Source organism: Anolis sagrei, chromosome 2 (assembly GCF_037176765.1).
Source record: "Anolis sagrei isolate rAnoSag1 chromosome 2, rAnoSag1.mat, whole genome shotgun sequence".
NCBI lineage: Eukaryota > Metazoa > Chordata > Lepidosauria > Squamata > Dactyloidae > Anolis > Anolis sagrei.
In genome coordinates this window covers 254,215,176-254,237,528 of record NC_090022.1, presented here as the reverse complement: position 1 = coordinate 254,237,528, position 22,353 = coordinate 254,215,176, and the positions used below count along the sequence as shown (strand labels likewise).

The 22,353-nt window shown below is 35.1% G+C and overlaps 1 protein-coding gene across 8 annotated transcripts in view; it reads right to left on the bottom strand.

Annotated features, from left to right (window-relative positions):
* ARB2A (ARB2 cotranscriptional regulator A) overlaps nt 1-22,353 on the bottom strand; it is a 237,773-nt gene that overhangs the window by 144,374 nt on the left and 71,046 nt on the right. For all 8 annotated transcript variants that reach the window (XR_010909335.1, XM_060761780.2, XM_060761783.2 and 5 more), the window contains one exon: nt 10,951-11,169. Coding sequence is in view for 7 of the 8 variants with exons in the window: in XM_060761780.2 (XP_060617763.2) it covers nt 10,951-11,169 (219 nt within the window). In the remaining variant the exon portion in view is untranslated. The remainder of the gene's footprint in view (nt 1-10,950; nt 11,170-22,353) is intronic.

Below are 22,353 nucleotides of genomic sequence, written 5' to 3'. Positions count from 1 at the left end.
GTTCTTCTGGTCAGTCGTAAGACCGAACAAGGTATGGGGTTACAGCCTGTGCTGGACGGGATCACACTCCCACTAAAGGCGCAGGTTCACAGTCTGGGAGTTCTCCTAGACTCATCGCTGAGCCTGGAACCCCAGGTCTCAGCGGTGGTCAGGGGAGCTTTGCACAACTAAAACTTGTGCGCCAGCTGCGCCCGTACCTTGGGAAGGCTGACTTGGCCATGGTAGTCCACGCTTTGGTTACATCCCGTTTAGACTACTGCAGCGCTCTCTACGTGGGGTTGCCTCTGAAGACTGCCCGGAAGCTGCAGCAAGTACAACGTGCAGCAGCCAGATTACTAACGGGTGCTGGGTACAGGGAGCACACCACTCCGCTGTTACACCTGCTCCACTGGCTGCCAATTAGCTTCCGAGCACAATTCAAAGTGCTGGTGTTAACCTATAAAGCCCTAAACGACTCCAGCCCGGTTTACCTCTCCGAACGTATTCTCCCCTACGAACCATCAAGATTACTAAGATCGTCTGGAGGGGCCCTGCTCTCGGTCCCGCCAGCCTCACAAGCGCGGCTGGTGGGGACAAGGGACAGGGCCTTCTCGGTAGTGGCCCCGCAACTCTGGAACTCTCTCCCGCCAGAGGTTAGAACTGCCCCAACAATCCTGACATTCAGGAAACAGGTGAAGTCGTGGTTATGGAGACAGGCTTTCGAAGAATGAGACAATGATCTGGGTGGAAGACGGTGTATATTCGATTTTAGTATGACGACTGACCACTGTAGTTTTAAATATATGTGCTTTTTTAATGTTTTATTGTAATGTGTATTTTGATATTTTACCGATTGCATGTGTTTTTATGGTTGGAAACTGGGCTGAGTCCCTCTTATGAGGTGAGAAGCTCAGTATATAAAACTTTGAAATAAATAAATAAATAAATATTTCTCATGAAATAATAATAATTGTTAAAATTAAAACAAAGATGAAGATATATGTCCACTATTCTTCCAGGTACGCTTGCGCCACCCTGTCATGGCTTATTTTTTGTCTTTTTCATATACCACGAGAGCCTTCCAATTGGTCTGTTTTAGTGGGATACCCAAGGACATTTTTTTTAGAAAGAATGTTAATTTGTTCATGTCTTTAATTTCTTTCAATTTATGTCTCCAATTTTCAATGTCCGGTATCTCCTCACTTTTCCAAAGTTTCGCATAGGATATCCTTGCTGCTATAGTCATATAAGTAAACAAAATGTCATTATTTAGGTCTAGAGGTAAGTCAGAATCAGTGAAGCTTAATAAAAAATACTCCGGTTATCTTGGAAAAGACAAGTTAAGATTTTTTTTGTATTTCCTGATGGATGGATTTCCAATATCTGGTGGCCTCCTTGGAAGTCCACCACATATGAAAAAAGCTACTACCACAATCGTGGCATTTCCAGCATTTCTTCGTAACATTCTTATGCATTAACCCAAGCTTCTTAGGGGTAATATACCACCTGTGGAACATCTTCATCCAGTTTTCTTTAAGCTCCATACCGTAAGTATATTATAGTTTTTTGTTCCATACTGGCTCCCATTCTTTGAGGTGGATTGGTCTTCTAATATTTTCTGCCCACTTTGTCTTTACAATTTTTATTTCTGTGGACCATTCTAGCAATGTGTTGTATAGTTTGGTAATGAGTTTTTTCTCCGTTAAGAGTATCTCTTCCCATATACCCACTTTCAAATTAAACCCAGTCTTTTTATCTTGATTGCAATATTCTTTGATTTGCATATAGTGGAGCCAGGATATCTTGCCATAGGTGTGATTTACCTCATTGTGAGATTTTAAATTAGTGGTATTGCTAATTAGCAAGTCTTTATATGTCGGCCAGTTTGCCCACCCAAGCAGTCTCCTTTGGTTTGCTTCCATAGATGAAACCCAAAGTGGGCTTTTTGTATAAAAATTTCTTTTATATTTCTGCCAGATTCTAAGCAAAGATGACCTCACAAAGTGGTTGCTGAAATTTTTCTTCTTTTTCTCCCTTTTGTACTACCAAAATCCTCTAGACTTAGTAGCTTTTCTTTCTTTAACGACATCCAATCTTTGATCCAGATAAGTGCAGACGCCTCATGGTAAAATTTTAAGTTCAGAAAGCCTCATTTTGTCTTTTTATCTGTTAAAGTTGAAAATTAAATTCTTGCCTTTTCCCCTTTCCAAATAAAATCTAGAAGGTCCCTATTCCATCCCTTAAATTTTTGAACATTTCTTATGATTGGAAAGTTCTGAAATAAAAATAGTAATTTTGACAGAATGTTCGTTTTTATTAATGCTATCCTCCCTAATAGAGATAGATTTAAAAAATTCCCCTAGTAATTTTTCTTGTGATACTCATAATGAAGAATTTCACTGTCATACAAAAACTCAAGATTCCCAATTATTTAATCAATCTAAATTGTTTAGTGAGAGATTTGGGATTACCCAAGGGTTCCTCCAAAATTCTAGGCTTCAGATTAAAAGGACAAAAAAATCAGCTGGGACACTGATCCATTTACACAAAAGTGATTTAGTTTAGTGTACTGGTATTGATGATTTGAAACAAAAATTTAGCACTGAGTAAAAAATGGATGGATGGTAATTTCTCACTGACTCTTCTAAAAGAAGTGTAAAAGCTGTTCTTTTGCACAACTGAAACAAGTATGCCTCTGAATCTTGTGGTCACTTCTCAAAGAAAGTTGTGAGAATTTTGAATTGATTATCACAATGGTAAAATGTAACGATAATGACTGGACAATTTGTATAGATATTAAGGTATTGTTCATGCTGGGGCAGTAGCCAGGATACACCAATGTTCTTTTGTGAATGGGACAGCAGAGCAACCGGTCAACAGTGGAAGCAAAAACACTGACTGGAAAGAAAATCTCTGTAACCTGGAAGCAAGAATATTTTGTGCTAAAATCTAGTCAATACAACTTCTGCCACTTCTTCACATAAAACCGGGCCTGATGAAACAGGTTGTTGAGGTAAAACAAAAAAAAGTGAAAATGCTTTAAGTACCTCTGAAAGATATTTTTTCTTAACTTATCAGAAGGTGTTTTTGTTGGCCCAGTTATTAAAAGAAAGCTGTCTGATGAAAACTACATATTCTATAATGATGAAAGTAGAAAAAGACTTGGATTTCCTTCAAAAGTGTAGATACTATGTTCCTTAGGAATAATTAGAATCCTGACTATTCACTCATTGTTGAAAACATACTGGAAAAACTCAAAGCTTTGAGAAGTCCAATGAGTATTAAAATTCATTTTCTGAATGCACACTTGGACTTTTTCCCAGAAAAATTCAGTAAAGTACAGTGAGGAACAAGAAGAAGGTTTCCATAAAAACATTAAGGAGATGGAAAAGAGATACTAAGGCCAGTGGAATATTAATATGGTGAGGGATTATTGCTGGATGCTGCTTGGTGACACTCAGGAAGCAGGACACTAAAGGAAAGCAACAGACATGACTTCACTGGCAACAGAAGAAAGAACTACTAAGCCTTTCAAATAAGGTTCAGATGTATGTAACCAAGTTTTATTGCTTTTAAAAAATAAATATATTCAGAACTAAGCTTCGTGTAGTAATTTTTAACTTCTAATTTCATTAAGTCATATATTACAACAAAAAAATGTCAAAGCACGCTGTGAAAAAACTGTATAATATGAACCAAATCTGAGGTCATTTTAAACGTGAAAGCACCAAATTCCTTTAAAACCAGCATACATTTTTTCAAAAAACACACTATTTTTCAGATTCGTGTTATCACCTTTAAATAGATGATAAGGCAAAACCTATATCCAGAGATTGAAGGACATGTTTAGAGATAACGACAAATCACACAGAAGGCTTGCTGCCAAATTTCTCTTTCCTTGCATTTAAATCAGGCATGGGCAAACTTTTTTGCCTTGGGGCCACATTGTGGGCTGGGAGAGAGGAGAGTTGGGCACACACAGGATGGGGCAGGCCCAGAAGAGGGAGGGCCCCAGAGAGGGTGGGGCCAAGAGGGGGCAGGGCAGGGCTCAGGTCATCAAGTTGCCCTGCTCACCCCATCCTTATGCCGGGAGGAAGGCAGGACATGCAGGAACTGCCCTGATCCTCTCCCCTCCCTGTCATGTCCTTATGCCAAGAGGACAGGGAAAATAAAGAGAGTCCAGGAGGCTGCATCCGGTCCCCAGGCCTTAGTTTGACCATGACTGATTTAAATGGTACTGTGCTAAGCAGACTTCTAGTTGCTCCCTGTACAGGGACTCCTATATCAGTTATTTTAAAATGCAAATACAAAAATAATATTCACAATTTATATTGGGGCACACACATTTAGCTTTCCAGTTGTTGATGGACTGTTTCTGACATGATCCTTCACTATTGGCTATGCTAGCTAGGACTGGGGCACTTGAATGGTTAGAATTGCCAAGCTCCCTTTGTATGGTACTTAAAACTGAACAAACATCACATATGTTACAGCAGTGTACTCTCTCTTCTTTCATGTTAAAAGGCATACAAATGAAAAACTAATACAATGTAGAGAAATCTAAATTGCAGTCCTATGCAAGTCTATCCAGTCAGCAGTTGCACTGTTAGATGAAATGTGTTCCCAAGGCAACTACTGTATTATACCATTGCAGATTTAGTGTGCTTTAAAAATATACAGTGGAAACCCTACTTAAGAGCATCCCAACTTAAGACCATTTTGAGTTTAGAGCTGTTGTTTGGTCTGTTTTCTGTTTTGACATAAGAGCAGCATTTTGAGTAAGAGCAAACACCGGCGCTAGCGCCAGAGGGGGGACTAGCACAGGAGTACAGGGTTTTAGGGCTTCAAGGAAGCAGCCTCTGTGCCTTGTGCTCTTATCTGCTTTGGAAGATTGCTCTTGTCCACTTCAGGTGATTGCTGTCCACTTTGCTCTTGTCCACTTTGAGGAATTTTGGGTTAGTTGATTTTGTGTGGTTTTTATTCCTGGCATGTTTGGCTTCATGAAGAGAGAGAGGGAGAGAGAGCAAGAGAAGGAGAGAGGCTAAAATGAGTACAGTATGAAGAAAATGATGCTCAGCCTCTTCACTTTGTGCTTCCTTGCCACAACTTTGTGCTTTTACTATTTCAAAGTTGATCTTTATTTTTATTGTTCCACATGGATGTGTATTTATATGTTATTTATAAAATACATTTTCTTATTTTAAAACACCTAACAAAAATTGGGAGGGTTTCAGGGTGGCGGAATGGATTAATAGCATTTCAATGGGAAATTTGCTTTGAGATAAGAGCATTTTGAGTTAAGAGTTCAGACATGGAATGAATTAAACACTTAAGTCAAGGTATCACTGTAGTTCAAAACTAAAATCCACAGTATAGAATTTAACTCAAATTACAGGGGATCCTACAATTGAACATATTACTACAAAAATCAAAATATCCAGTTAAAATCAGCGATGTTTTATCTAACCTGATGAGTGTTCTTTCCCAGAATCTCTCTTGCTTCATTGATTTCAATTGCATTGCACTGCCCATTCCATTTTCACATAACAATATTCTAGTAACATTGACAAACACTACAAGGTACCGCAAGGTACCTTTCCTCTTACAAGGTACCACAATATCAGCCTTTCATATTTTACAAAAAAAATGGTAATTCCAAATGTTCATATTCCAGTTAAGCTTGCTTCCCTAACAGAAGGGCTCTAGAGGAGGCGGTTACTAGGAGGCATGGCGGATGGTCTTTGCAGCTTCACTACAGAACAGACAACGTAGCATAAGCCTCAAGTAGAATATGTGCCACCAAAATGCAATGTGAGACCTTGATTAAATTAAAAACCAGAGGAAGCATGAGACATATTTTGAATTACCCACAGATTGCTTGGGGGCAGACTTTTAGTTGGAAGGGCTAAATTCTCTTAACAGATTTAAACATCCCTGTTGTTTTTAAATACTTTAAATGCTTAGGGTATTATTTATAGGATCATAAGAAACTAGCTTAGACCAAGTCAGATGATATGTCAGTTTAGCTCAATATTATGATTCTGAGTGAAAAATGGGATCTTTACCATAAGTTTGTACTTAATATTTTTATAAGACTGAAGTAGGGAATGATTTGATTGCAAACCATGTGTTCCATGAACCAGCGATTGTTACTGCCCTAAGAATTATGTGCCAGTGAGGGAAAGGTAGAGAATAAACTGCAGAAATGTAAGAGACTAGTAACTGTTTGTTTATGATAGGTCAATCTCTTCAAGAAAGTAAAATTCCACATTTATTTTGTACTGAGGAAGTAGACTAAATTAAGTGTAAACACAACGTATAGAAAAATGTGCTCCTTCTTATTTGTCTTGCAATAGTTTCTTATTGTCATCCACCTGTTGCCATGTTCTATTTAAAAAGCTTCTCTCTTATTCTCCTTCCTCCGGTTTTATTTATTTCATTTATACATGTTTTGTGTGTGTGTGTGTGTGTGTGAAAGAGAGAGATTTATTTATATTGGGTTTGCATTCAAATTTAAATATTCCTATTTTTAAAATCTTGTAACAAATCATGCATTTCAAAGTAAAAGGACCATCTTCAGCCATATTATTCTAATGGATAACCAACAAGATTCAGTGGAACCAGATTCTCTCCCCACTCCAGCACTTTGTGCCCATCAATAATTGAGTCTGGATGCCCACTGGAGTGTTTTGCATGGCATACAGAACTGGAGGAAGGAGAGGAAAGGAAGAGGAAGGGAAGGGAAGGGAAGGTTCAGCTAAAATTGAATAGAGTCCAGACTATGCAGTTTCCTGAAGGCATTTGGGTCATAGGATACAAAACGATATACATTTCATACGGCATATCACTATGTTTTAGTGGTTATTTTTTTAATGGAGATCGATATGTTTTATTTGCTGAATATGATTCAGCTAAGTATGTATTGTATTGTAGGGCATCGAATTGTGCCTTTATGTGCGCTACTCTGAGTCGCCTTTGGGGTGAGAAGGGCATGATATAAATATGGCAAATAAATAAATGAAGTGTGCTTTAATATTACATTAAATATGTTGTGTGGATTGCCTGTTATATCTAAAATATCTGAAATATCTAAAGTAAATATAGACAGTATAAGTAAGCTGTGTATTTTGAAGATGAAATTTAAGATTCTGATGGCCAAAAATCATTCACGATAAAAAAAACTTAGAACAGGAATCCCCTATGTTTCAAGACAAATTACTTTCTGCAACTGATGGGATTTCTTTAAAGGTTGATCGCGTCATATGGAGATTTCGTCTGTAATGTGCTCCTCATGAGGATAGGTTGGTGTGGCGAAATGACAGGGCTTTCTTTGTAGTAGCACCTTGACTGTGGAACTTCCTTCCAAAGGAAGTCGGGCTGGCTCCATGCCTCCATGAGTTTCCAGAAGGCATCTATGTTTGTGTTGTACTGCACAAACTTTGGTCCTTTAACCTGGTCTGGCTATTATAACTGTATGGTTTTAACCTATTTTAACAAGTCTTTTAAGTCTGTTGTAAGTCTGCTTTAAAAAATTTTTCTTCATTTATTTAATATTTCAATTGTATTTACTGCACATCAGTTTGGGGGCTGAGTGGCTGCGAGGCAATACAGAAATGCTTCAAATAAACAAATAAAAAGTCAACATTCTGTAAGTTGAGCACAATGGTTTAACATTAGTATAATGCTGAGTACAGTGCCTGATGTCACTGACTTGGGGTCTCCATTCCTGCAGAAAAACCTGCCAAAATGTACAGCAGCAGCCTCTGGTGGTATGAATGAATACATATATTAGCAAGCATAGGGGAAATATATTTAAAGACACATATGTATTTGTTTTATTATTTCACTATTTTTTAGAATGTATTATATTAGCAACATGCTTAAACTTATCAGCTAATGTATCTCTTATTTAATTAAGGAACAATGCCTTACTGAAATCATCACAAGTGAAATGTGTTTCTTATTTCACATTGCAAATTTTGAACAAGTTTTTGCTTTCATTCAAGCCAAATATAATCCTAAGCACGGGATTTTTCTTTTGACTATTGAACACAGTTGGCAGATGTTTTCAAGAACAAGAAAACTGTCTTACAAAAGAACAGAGTAAGATTTCCTGCCATATTGTGTGAGATGAAGTTTATTGCCCAGACCAAATCAATCCCTTTAACAAGCTGTAACATACATTGGCAAGAACATCATTTCATAGTTTTAAAAAATTAGAGTTTGAAACAATAAGCACTTTGATCTTTCAAGCTGCACTCTTAAAGCATCAGAAGGTACATACAATCTACTAGTTAGTCATTTCTATTTATATTATAGTCATTGAAAGATGCTTTGGACTTATATCGTAAACTCTAAATAATATGGATTGTTATAAAGGAGGTAAGTGTGGATTTTTGAGTAATGGAAGTGTATGCCATTCCCAGATCTATGAACATTTACTTAAAATATAAATGAGAGGAATTAATTAAATAAATAACAAAACCAACGTACTAAATATTTCATTTTACATTATTCTTAAAATAAACTGAATTAGCAACATCAGTTCTATTATTTTGATATTAGTTAATTTATCTTTAAATTCCTTAAACTACAAATTCCTAATTTATCTGGAAAAATGGGAATGTATTTTACATAATTACCCGGTGACTGCTGTGTGTATATGCCCATCTGTAACTAATGACTAATGTTAGCAGCTTCTACTTTCTCTGTGCATAATATTTCAGTATTTTGGAAACATTCCGACTAACTTATGCACTATTTAATGTTCCTCTAGTAAGGACTGCCACATAATGGCAATTGTTTAAGATTATTGGGTTTGTAATATACTCTTCACTGTACCTATATGAAACATGACATAAAGGGGAATTTATATTCAGAGAAGATCAGTAATGAGGCTCCATCCTTATCAGGTAGCCACATCTATGCTCCTTGAATAGCTGCAAAGCTTAACAGACAATTTTTTTACAAAGCAAAAGCAACAAAAACAAAAAAAAATTGAAAATGTAGCAAAAGAAATGCATTATTCCTAGGCATAAGAAAATAATCTATAGGTGTAGAGCAGATAGTAGTAGTGACTATTAAATCATATATCTTTTATTTATAGATTAGTAAGTAAACAACAATATTGATTATCTTCATATACAATATCACAAGACTTTCAAAAAGGAGACGGGTAGAAAATTAGTAGAAACTTTTCAAATGAAGCATGCATGTGATTAAATATTTTGCCTATTACTTTTGGGTATACAATGTGTTCCCAGTGCAATGCAACTATGAAACATACATTCTAATGTGTTCAATATGGAAAACACTGGATTTCAAAAGGGGGGATCCTTAACATCTTGATAAAATGTTTGGCTGTACAAAGCACACTTCTACTCACACACAAAGGTCTCTTCTCTGAAGCCCTTCTAAACTGGTTACAAAGGATTGGGGCCCCCAGATATGCTTTTTAGGGGCCATTGTCAAGAAGAAAATCCATAAACCTACTGAATATAGAAGTGCACGATTGAAATACCTAATCACTAGGTAAACAAGGCTAGTATGGTGTATAGTGCTTGATACAGTGTTCACACCAACCTCAAGATGAAGTAGGTAATGTCTAGTGAGTAATAAAGGGAGAGAAAAGATATGCTAGAACATTATTGCAGAGATCTACTACTTAATGTAACAGTCAAACTATAACTGTCAAGTGAAATGTAAAAAGTGGTCTTTACCCAGAACACCCCAAAGTCCCAGCATTGCTTCTTTACAGAGGCTTCTCATATAGGGGAATTAGCTAGTGAGTAATTTATTACATGTCATATTATGCTATTACAGAATGCAAGTCCTCTTTTATTACTTTTAAATTTCAACTTGTGTTTTCTTTACCCTTTCCTTTTCTCCATTCCAAGAGAGAGACATGTAATTTGCTCATGCGTGGTACAACTAAGAATGCCCTATACATTGACTAGATCTGTCCTATATACTGCACTCATGCACCATAATAACTAAAGTGTAAAAATGAAAATGACTGCCGTTTGTCTTCTAGATTTTCGTTATTCAGTCACCTTATGCACAGCATCCCATTGACATCGGAGCACTTATGACACATTTTATTGTTGAATAACAATACTAACTTCTATAAAAAGAGATTTTAAAGTGGGATGAATATGTCTAGAATGCATAATACATTGTATGTATATGGAGCAGAATGTGTCAAAGCACAAATAATATTGTTTGTGCCCCCTGCAGAATTAAAAATCTTTGGTCAGTCCTGTTATAACGATCTCATGCTGCTAGCCTTACAAAGTGCAAAGGTTCGCTGACTAAGAAAAGAAAAGAGCAAGGGACAGAATTTCCTTACTGCACTAGTCTTGAACTATTCCGGCTTAAATATTTATTAAGATATTAATAACTCGCACCCTTTATCTTCCTTCTGAAGTTTTACTAAAATGCAATGCATAGGTACTCATATGGAAACGATACATTGCAGAATAATGATATAGCTATGTAAGATGAACATTGGTATTTTGGCCACAATATTATTACTTTACTATACACACTTTTAAAAAATGGAGTAGGTTTTTTATTTAAAGGCTTAAGTTACTGCTTCTCAATGTGATAAAACATTTACTATTTTGAAAATCATGTTATTAAGACTGCATTTAGAATTTGTTACTGATACACACTTTTAAAAGCATAAATCATTTTCTATATCAATCCTTCTCTCTGAAATTCATAGCATTTTCCTCTGAGGTTATTTGAAGTTTCCCTTTCAAAATAAACAGGACTTTGATTTTTAAATGAACAGGACTTTTAACTGTAATAAAAATATGAATAGAAAGGAAGTTCTGCTTTCTGTGTTTCTGTGTCATAAATGAGTAATATGTACATTTTAAATTGTGTTTTAGACTGTGCTTAGATAGTTGAAATTATAACAATTTTTCTGTTATTCACTACTAATGCAAAAAAACTAAGCCAACTTACTCTAATGTACAACTGCGTCGTTTCCTTCTCCTTTTGTGGATTCCGGTACTTTTCATAAAAGTCTCGTCGCTTCTTTGTATCTCTTTGGATTTTATCTTTTCTCTCTCTCTTTTCTGCAGGTTCATCTGAGCTATCGGGAGACAGCTGTACTTGAGCTTTTGTCTTTTCAACCTCAATATAGTTCTCATTCGGATTCAGTACTATTACTCCGTAGCCTTCCTGTTACAGAGGATAAGGAGAAAAATGCACACAGCTTTGAGCTTTGAAATGATTTAAATTTTTAATTGACTTAAACATATACTGAAATACAATACATAGTTGTTATTTTCTTACATTTAACAAAGGATATGATTCTCTTTGTGCTCCTATCCAAATGTAAAAGTTCATTTCTGTTCATTTATTTGACTGATTCCATTTAATCCCTTAATGATTGTTCAATATTTTATTGGACTTAATAAAAAGAAAAAGAGGAAAATGTGCTTCTAGAACAACCACCATTGGTAAAACTTTTAATACTTAGTCTGTTTAAACCCTATTGATTTAAATCTGGATTTTATGCAGTCACACTGTGTGCAGGCTTGTAGTGTAAACTATTAAATGCTTTTGTTCAGTTCACAAACTGATGGTGGCAGTAACAATGAATCAATATCAACAGTGATCATTTGAGGTTTCTTACAAATCAATGAATTAGTTACCAGTTCAGATCTGAACCATGTTATTCAAATTAAATGTTGCATTATATTTGCAGCCCATAGGAAAAATACTAAATGTCTTCCTCTGTTTCATTTTTCTCAGAATGTATTAACTAATAAAGATGCATGTTATAAAAAGTCTAAAGATTTTCTTTGCATTAAGTAAAATATTGACACAGCTATGAAAAAGAAATCTCTAAAATAAGAAACCAATGTAAAATAGTGACACGTGACCAGTGCATTAATCCTCAAGATTATTTTGAAATCTTTATAGTTTTCTAAACAAACTCCAGATATAAAAGTAAACATAGTTTTAAAAATATGTCACTCCTGCCTAATAGACAACCAAATGACATGATGAATTCCACCTACAGATGATCAAAGCCTATCAAAGTTAACCAAATTCACAGCAACAAAAGATACTTTATTTGGTGTTGCTTTATTCTAATCTGTGTAGCTATTCAAAAACCTTGTAATGCATTGTGGTAACTGTCAGGTAGACAGATTGTCACTTGGTGATTTTCTACAGTTGGACACACTCGACTAGTTATTAAAATCACATTTGAAGAAAGTTCTTACTCTTCCTTGTGCCTGTACAAGTTTTCACGCCCTTCTCAAATTTCTACTATACCCTCTCCTCCCACCAAAACCAAGTTAAAGAACACTGTTGCACTCTGTTAAGCAGGGTGAATTAGAGGCATTCAGTTCACTGTCTGTGGTGTAAGAAAACATGGTAAAAAGGTCACCATAGGCCAAAGAGAAAATTGCCTCCTTCTAGATTCTGTACCATGAGTAAGTGATCTCCTGTCATCTTTTTCCCCAGCTCTTCTCTCTACATTCGAATGGAGTGGCCATACACAAAGCAGAAATTGTACTATACTCTTTATATAAGCAACTGAAAATGAAAAATTCACAATTAGGGTGTAGTATGATAAAACGTTATAATGTACAGAAAAATGTATACCTGTCCTCCTTGATGAATGTAGAAGTACTAATAAAATAAAGGATAAAAGTATATTTCACACTATTTTAAGAAAGAATGTTTGGATTACTATTCAGAAGTGATGGTCTTAGAGTTCAGTGATTTAGTTTGCTACCCATGTTCATGACTTGTTTTTTCTATAGAGATAGTGACTTCATTGATTCTTTTGAATTTCTCTAAAATGTAAGATGTAAAATTTATGCTATAGTTTTACATGTATTCCCAAAATGTGAGACTGGGTCCATTTTTTGCTACTTGCAGAAATAGAGATACATAAATCATCACAGAAGTAAAATTTGTCTAAGTTATTGATTATGTAACTGAAAATTACATGACTCATTTGTCCAGCTTTATGAGGACATAATGTCAATTTTTCACAGACACATCAACAGATGAAAAATGAATCCATTTCAAAATTCTCAGCTTCATAAATCAATTAAAGGATTTTTATCAATTAGGTTTAAACAGCACAAACCATTCCTCACTTTCGTCTTCAAACTTTTTTTCAAAATACCATCCACGTTAGAGTAACAATAAAATTAACACACTAACATTTCAAGAAAATCTATCACATGCTTCAATGTGTATTTCAAAAAATCCATTATAAATGTTGTTTTCTTTGCAAAAAAGTTGACATAATGTCATACTTTGTTATGCCCTTTGTTCCCAGCCACTTCAGCCTAAAATATATGAGGAAAAATAGGCACAGGAAAGAGGATTAGGGGTAACACACAATACTTGCTCAGATGAAAGGAGATAGAAATGTAACATAATGTATATAACTGTGGAAGAATTTAACCTCTATCGGTATTACAAAATTGTTACCAACCTAACCTATCAAAAGTTAATCCAAGGGTTTAACTAAAATATGGCCTTTGTTTCCTCTTTACCTATGAAACAAGTATGGTTTTGTTTTTAGTACTCCATCAGAGTCTTTAGTACTTGTAATTTAAATTACAACATGTTTTTTTAAGTGACCTTTTAGGAGAATAGCCCCAGTTTCAATATTTGAAACAACGATGTGTTACCATGAGATTATCAAGGAAAACACCTACTTTCGATGCATTATCCACACAGCAAGGATATATATTATCCTCGTTTCCACCAAGTTAAAGCATAGCTGACACCAAAGAAAGTTCAAATAAATACTGTAAATATGTCATAAGAAGTAATAAACCATAACGATTGCTTTATTTTAAGAAGGCTTAATACTACTGACTTCATTGGAGGAAAACCTTCTCCAGGTTAAAGTCCTAATCAAAAGAGTATCGATTGATAGCTACCAGTGTTACCTTCCAGTATAGGTGATAAAACTGAAAAACCAGATGCAAGAAAAACTCTCAAAAAATGAAAGAAACTCAAACACAAATATTTTAAGATGGTTTTCATTTTATAAACACAGAGATTATATTATGCAGATGTTAGTTTAGCCTTTTTTTTGTTACCAGATATTTTCAAAGTAAAATTTGGATATTTGTAAATAGTTTGGATCACGAAAATCATGCTTTTGTCCGCAATATAAATGTGTTCCACAAAATATGTTATGTACAAAGGAACCAATTACACAACCGTCTATTTCCGGGTGTATATGGAAGCCAATGAACTCCATGATCAGAACAATTTGTGTAATTAAGTATTATCAGGACATACCCTGATAGATAGCCAACGTAATATAATCCACTTCGGTTCTAAATTTTACACCACCCTAGAAAATTTAACTAGTATAACTCCTGAGTCTATGGCTTAAGATAATGTAAATTAAGAACATATCAACTATTATGTTGCCAGAGTTAAGGATAAATGCTGTTCTCAATCTTACATATGAATTTACGTAACAGGTAATAATGTAGGTGGCGGCAGAAGTAAAGGAAGCATAGACGTACAAGTGCTGAAAATCACAGAATATTTCAAAGATAGTACTTTGTATCATGTGTCAAATAAATGCCACAAGTGAACTGGGTAGCAAGATGGAATAGTAAATAAGAGAACACTTTGCTATATTATTTTTGGGGAATTTCAATTAAATGCTAAATTTTATAAAATGCTTTGTGTTTACTTACTAATCATTAAAGCCTGCTAGCCAGTAGTAGAATAATGAATAATGTTTAAAATATTTAATATACATTCTGGAACTCTACAAACCTCCCCTGTCTGGTCAAATGAATAATGAGCTAAAAGTATTCAGCCCCGCAGAGTAATCCACTACGTTGGGATGCCATATGTGACCACAGAGGTCAGAGGCTAGAGTGGAATCTGTTGACCTATGTATCTATCTTTTTGGCCTGTAACTAAAAATCTGTAACAGATCATTTTCCTGAGCTTTATCGAGCTGATTTTTTTTAAAAAAAACTATTTAGATCATTTCAAGCAAGATTAAAGCTAATCCTCTAGGGAAAAGCAATCCAAAGACGGCTGATCTGTAACCTAGAACTGTGCATGGTTAAAATGGACACAGGATAGCCATTCATCTTTTTGAAAGATGTATGATCTGTTTATTTCCCATCTTTTTATGAGAAGGGTACCTATGTGTCACTGTTGCAACATCCTAGATGCAACAGTAGGATGAGGTCATGACAACCAATCAGAAGTCACTAGCGAAGCGTAAAAGTAAACATAGCTGTTGGAGATGCAGCTCAGCTTGAAAAATGCCCCCTCCATTATTTGAGCAATTTTCTCAAGACGTGACCTGAGACTGAAACGCCTGAAATGTCAGTTGACTCCTTTTTGTATTTTCTCCCAATGTGCATTTTGGCAACTGCACCCTGCTAACACTTTGTAATATTTTTATCCCAGTTACACCTCATCTCTCAGGCTCCTGAATTCCACTGCTGTGTCCAAGTGTGTAAAAATGCTGTATTCCTGCCAAACTCGCATTGTTCCACCAAGTTTCCAACTTAAAATAGCTCATCAAGCTAGGCAGGAAAAGAAAACATACCACAAAAAGTTTTTAGGGGACCACCTGTTGTCTATTATTTTTACATAGCACTTACTCATAAATCATAACACAGGGTAATTAATCAAGCTGTCAAAGAAAAGGTCAAAGGTTAGGTAGGAGAGTCAGAAGGTCATGCATGGGCTGATAGAGGTCAGGGTCACACCACATTCCTCATTATCAAGTTGGGATGAGAGACGGTCCAAGCAAACAAAAGTGAAAGCAGATGGAGAAGTGAGTGGATAGAAAAAAAGAAAGAAAACTTCACAAACAAAAAGAAAAGTGAAAGAAGAGTGTCAGCTGCCTTCAAATAAAGAACAGAATAGAACTGAAATACACTGAAATGTGCTCAAAAGATCTAATACAACATAAAGAAATCTATATTTTGATTATTTAAATCTGATACAAATTTGGATGATCTTCTAGAAAATAAGCAATAATACAATTATATATTTCTGAGCTTTAGCACAGTTATCTACCATTTCTCAGGCAAATCAGAAAAAATAGTTTGGACATCATCACAACCTGCTGTTTTTCCTTTTGTTACTACAGCCTAGAGAAACATAATAAAAAGCTTTTTATTGTGTATGAAAAATAGGTTCTGAGCTACTTTCTTCATACACACAAATGTTCATTAACACAAAACATCATAAAAGTCTTTCTGGATGACATAAGAGTTATAAAATATTCTATCATTACACTGACCTGAATTAGATGCAGAATACTGTGCAAAATTAGCTGTCACCCTTTCCTCAAAATCTTTGTTAATCTCATTTTGAATGTTTGCAGCTTTATCAACACATGCATCAATGTCAGCTCCTTGGTTACTGAACCGCTGTACTTGGAAGAAGATATAATTAAAATGTTTTGGCACAGAAAAGGTGAAATTGTATCTTCCCCTATTCCCTGAGGAGTCTGTAAAACATGTAGGATATATTGACAAACATACACCCTTGTCTACAGCCCTGACATTCCAGGTCACCAACTGCTATTTATTTCAGAACATTTACACTTAGCCATACCATCACCTGCTGTGTTACTTTTAATGACTACTAAAGGTATAGAAATAAAACATCTTAATGCCTTTTCTGATCTTTTTTATTTTAATTTGTTGATAGTTATAGATTTAACTTTAATCTACCCCCTGTGTTTTAGCATATACACTTACACAACAAGTTTCGTGTATATAGTATACATCAATACGTTATTTTCATTAAGTACGGTCATTTTTAGATATAATCTTGAGACGTTAGTGTCATTATATGTATAGCAAAACGGTTGTATTTGTTTAGTTTCATATGGCAAATTTCAAACAAATCAATATAAATAGAAGTATGCAACCTCAAAAATGTAGTGAGTAAACTTTCTGATTTTCATAGTAATATGAAACACTCGGATTCATCGCACTTTCAAGAGCTATTCATTTTGAACAGATATGATCAAAACATACATTATTATATCTAATGAAGTAGACTTAGTCTTATGAAAGTTTATGCTATCAACTTCTTTCTCTCAGTCTCAAAGGTGATCTTATTTATTAATTTATTTTAAAGGCAATCAGAAAATCACATTATTGTTTTGCTGTTCAAGATTATTTAGATGGAAAATAAAAGGTGATGAATTTATTTATTCTCTAGCAAGTAAGCAAACATAGGATTAGGATGGTATATGCATTCTAGTATAACTTTTTGTTCATGTTTGTGTATCCATGTGCAAATCTGCCTTTACATCATCTGTTGATTTATGGCAACCCCATGAATATCATAGGCTTTTCTCAGGCAAGGTACACTTGGAGGTAGTTTGGCCAGTTCCTTATTCTGAACAGTGAACTACAGCATCTGGTATTCGTTGGTAATCTCCAAATACTAACTAGGTTTGATTCTGTTTAGCTTCCAAGTTCAGACAGAATCTGGCTGAATTTCATCAACTGTAAGGGATGTTGTGATGTAGCAAATGTAAATTGCAAGGAAAATGGCTAAGAAAGGCTCTGTCCTTGGCCTAGTGCTATTCAATATCTTTAACTGTGATTTGGATGAGGGAATAGGATATGCTCATAAAATTTGCAAATGACACCAAATTAGGAGTAGCTAATACCCCTGAGTACAGGATCAGAATCCAGAATGATCTTAACAGATTAAATTGCTGGGCCAAAACTAACGAAATGAATTTCAAGAGGGATAAATATAAGGTAAATATAAGGTAAGAGTAAATAATGAAATGCACAGATATAGGGTGGGTGGAAACTGGTTTCACAACAGCACTTGTGAAAGGGATGTAGGAGTTTTAGTAGACGACAAGCTGAACGTGAGTCAATGGTGTAATGTGGCAGTTAAAAAAGTAACTGCGATTTTAGACTGCATCAATAAGAATATAGTGTCTGATATAGGGAAATAATCATACCACTCTATTCTGCTTTGGTTCTAAAGAAATCTGCCAATTGGTATAAACAATTTTAAAACTAAATGAATTTGATATAAACAAAAATACAGTAACCATAATAAACAACATTCCATCATTACACCAATATGATGGTGTTCTACCTAAACACTCAATATGACATTATACTTATCCTAATAAAGTAATTTGAGAAAAGAATGTATTATATAACTTTCTTGTATGAATTAAAAAAAATAGAATACAATGAGGACCAGATGTTTTATCAAGGACTTATGTAGTGTAATTTTTAGGGGACTAAGCAAGGGTGGAAGTTTTCAACCAGTGTGAAAAATTGGTGATCATGACATCACAAGCAATGTTAGGCAAGCCACTTTCTCTTACGCAATCTATGCTGGGCAGGTTAACCCAGTATAGAACTTGTCCAGAGTAAGATATATGTGTGAATCCAAGACTGTTGTCCAGGACCACATCAACCCACTGCACGATCACCTCCTCTATATTGTCACCACCACTGTCAACCACGGAGGTCACCTCTGCTGGTGTCAGAACAGGGCACTCGCAAACCAGCAAAAAGAAAAGTAGTTGATCTCCTCTCCTTGCTGGTCTTGGGGCTGTCCAGATTTCTGAAGTTTCAAGAAAACTCTGAAGTATCTTCAAACTTTGCCTGAACTAAGGTAAAACTGGACTACAGCCACAAACAAACAAACAAACAAACAAACAAACAAACAAACCCTCATCGGAGCCACTATGCATCATGGATTGCCAGCGATCCATGCACACTGAATACTGGTCTTTTGACATGTGAAGATAAGGTCCAAGTGCTATTCTTAAAAAATAATATTGGAATACAGTATAGTACAAATATACTATATATTGGCTTGCCTCACAAGGTTGCTGTGATAGACAGAGATAATCCTGAGATGCCAAAGGGGGTATACAAAGTATTAGCATTATAATAATGAATAACCACCTCGTTTTAATAAAAAATGTTACAAAGAACATGGACCAACAAACCAGTAAAAATACCATTATAATCTCATAAAAATTCATTTGGGTGAAGAATAAAAAAACCATCATCATGTATTAACTACTGGATAAACAGAGGAGCATGTGGTACTATAGGAGATATGTGGAAATTTTCCTGGAATTCAGTATAGGCAGTCCCAAGTTACGAACACTGGACTTACACTCAACTCATAGTTAAGAATGGGGGTGAGACAACAGGAAGTGAGATGAAATCTACCCCTTGGAAGGAAAATTAATTCCTGAAAGAGTGATAATTGAGAAAGGGTATCTCCATTGAAGGTAGATCACCAGTCCTTGTTTCCACAACAAACCAATTATCCCAGAAGCAGAAAGTGTGGTGAAAACTTCTGAATAGGGGCACAGACAGCAAAACAAACACGACAGGGGTGTTAACCCTTCTCTATGCTATCCAAATCTATCTATCTATCTATCTATCTATCTATCTATCTATGGATAGAGTTACACTTAAAATATATCTGATCTGACTTACAAACAAATTCAACTTAAGAACAAACCTACAGAACCTATCTTGGGTTGTAGTAGATTTTTGGGCTGTATGGCCATGTACTAGAAGCATTCTCTCCTGATGTTTCACCTGCATCTGAGGCAAGCAACCTTGGCCATTCATTTGATAGGGTTTTTTGTTTTTGTTTTGCCTTTTTATATATTTACTAGTGCTTTGTACTTAAACATACCCTGAAATTAACCAAGATTACTGATATCCATCTCTTTTTTCCCTCAAAGGCCTATTTTTTGTATTCAGTGACCTGATTTTACTATTACAAGGAACAAGTAAAGTTTATAAATATGAAAATATTTCCTCATCCCCTAGCATCAAGAGTGTTCAGCTTACAGTTATAATCAACAATGCTTTTCTTTAAGATAATATAAGCTGTTAGGAAGTCACGCTAACCAGTTGCTCTCCAACTTTCTATTTTGCAACTACTATCGATGTTCCATGTTCAGACCACACAGGACATTTTGATTTATTGCTCTCTTCTTGTAATTTACCAATTTACAACCTTTTGTAAACACAACAAACTCATGCATGACTATAAAAATTGGCCACCTTTTTTGAAGTAGCCTCTTTCAACTTCCTAAGTGATGGAGACTCAACTGACACAAATTTGCTTTTTAGAGGGAATGGTGATACACAAATATAGAAACTGTTTTAAAGTTCATGTGAGGCAGAATACTAATATAGTTTAATCCTTTGAATTCTCAGCCCTAAAAAACCCCTTTATTTTCATAAACAGTTTCTTGAATTAAACTAAAAGTAAATCCTAAATTCAATACAAAATAAGTGAGAGCTAGTATGTTATAGTGGTTTGACTTGAAAGACCAGGGTTCAAATCTCCACCCAACCATGGAAACCCACTGGGTTTACACTTTCTCAGCCTCTGATGAAGAAAAAGCAAATCCCTCTCTGAACAAATCTTGCCCGTGATAGGATCAATTTATAGTCACCATAAGCCTGAAACAACTTTAAGTCCCACAGCAGACCTATTGAAACGAATAGTCTTAGTTTAGTTGTGACTAACAAAATAAAATCAGTGCCTCCATTCTCAGTAAGACAGACATTTTCACCTCTTTGTAAAGAAAAGGGGAATTAGCACCCATGTTTTTGCATGCTTTTTATTTTAGGTATATGCTTCCACCTGGGGGCACTGTTCTCTCCTTATGGTTCACCAGGTTGCAAGTTATCCCTTCTGGCTTTATACTGTCTGATAACTTGTATGGATCACACAATACAGAATTGACAAACTTTCATTGATAAAGTTATATTATGGATTTCTATCCCATATGAGATCTGTATGTGTTCATCTTAGGGCAAAAAGACAGCAAAGCTAGCAACTTCTTACATGCACTGGAGGTCTAACTGAACATACAGAAATTATTTATTTATTTACGTTAGTTATATCCCGTCTTTCTCTACCCCAAGGGGGACTCAAAGCGGTTTCCACATGAGAAAGATTTCCACATTTACATTCTACAGTTTCAAAGCAATACACAAGTGATTGCATAACTATAATTCTAACTTGAGCATGTAAGTGATTAAGCATAATTAATTTTACTTTTCAGATGCGAAAAATACCAAGATGTGCAGCGTGGGATGAAATTGATGACTGTGCACCAAGTACCAAACACATTAATTTCACCATGCCATTTAAAATGTCCTCCTTATCTACATTTTAAATTAGCATATTATTAAATTTCTCTTTATAATATATAACGTTTATACAGCCTTCATGGGCATTGCTTTCAACTATTCTTATATAAGCATAAGTACATATGTATATAGTTTTGTGATACAGTTTTAAAAACAATGGAATAGTATCACATTTGTCTTTTCATCCTTTCTCATAATTCTGTTTAAAAAACAAACCTTAAGAGAGCTTTTAACATGAAATGCATAAATTTTTAAATGCTACCACTAGATCTTAAACATTTGTTAGAAGAGCAATCTTTGAGTTAGTTTACCATTCTCAGCACATGAATAGTAATTAGTTGAATGAGTAAAGCAGTATCTGTGGCTTTTATAAACCAACTAGTTCAGCCATTCAGTATATGAGAATGTTAGCTGAAACTTTTACTCTTGACTAACAGAGTAATCCCGTATGTTTATTACATGTGGTCATGGGCCAAGGGTTAATAATGTTCATTTTGCAAATCTGGTCCATGTTTATTGAGCCATTTATTTGTTATAATGTAAGAGTATGGAGTACAACTAATATATTTTAAGGAGGCCAAGGCTCAAGGCCTTTTCTTTTGATGTTTCAAGTAAAATCTTAATGCCATACCCAATCTATAATCAATAATACAGATTATTATAACGTATAATACAGATGGATTTCTTTGATACCCACTTCAGAAATGATTAAGTGCAAATATAATCTTACCTTTAATTAAGTTAAAAAGATCTCTTTTCAATTACCTTGATCCTAAGTTATGGTTTCTCTGTAATCTTTCATGACTAGACTGAACACCAACATAGGCAAAATATGAGACTGGATCAAATAACTAGGTAGTAAAAGAAGCCATTAAAGATCTTAATAGTATGAAGATTAATTGAATGCTTATCTTCTAGAAAAAGGAAAATAGATGTGTGGAAAAATCAATTTCATAGTGGCAAGCTTAGATCAAAGATGATCTGGATGAGCAGAAGGGACAGTTGCCAATTTTCCTATTTTCAGCCCTCCATTCCTTCTCACAAAAGCTTCTTCAAGGGAATCCACAATCCTAGAACCAGTCTTCAGGAGAACGGGTTGCAGAAAGGGGAGAAAGACAAGTGACACATATGAGCAAAAGTGAACTGCAGAAAGAAAAGTCAGTGCAAGTTAACAACAGTAAAAAGCTATGTGCTTCCTCATAGG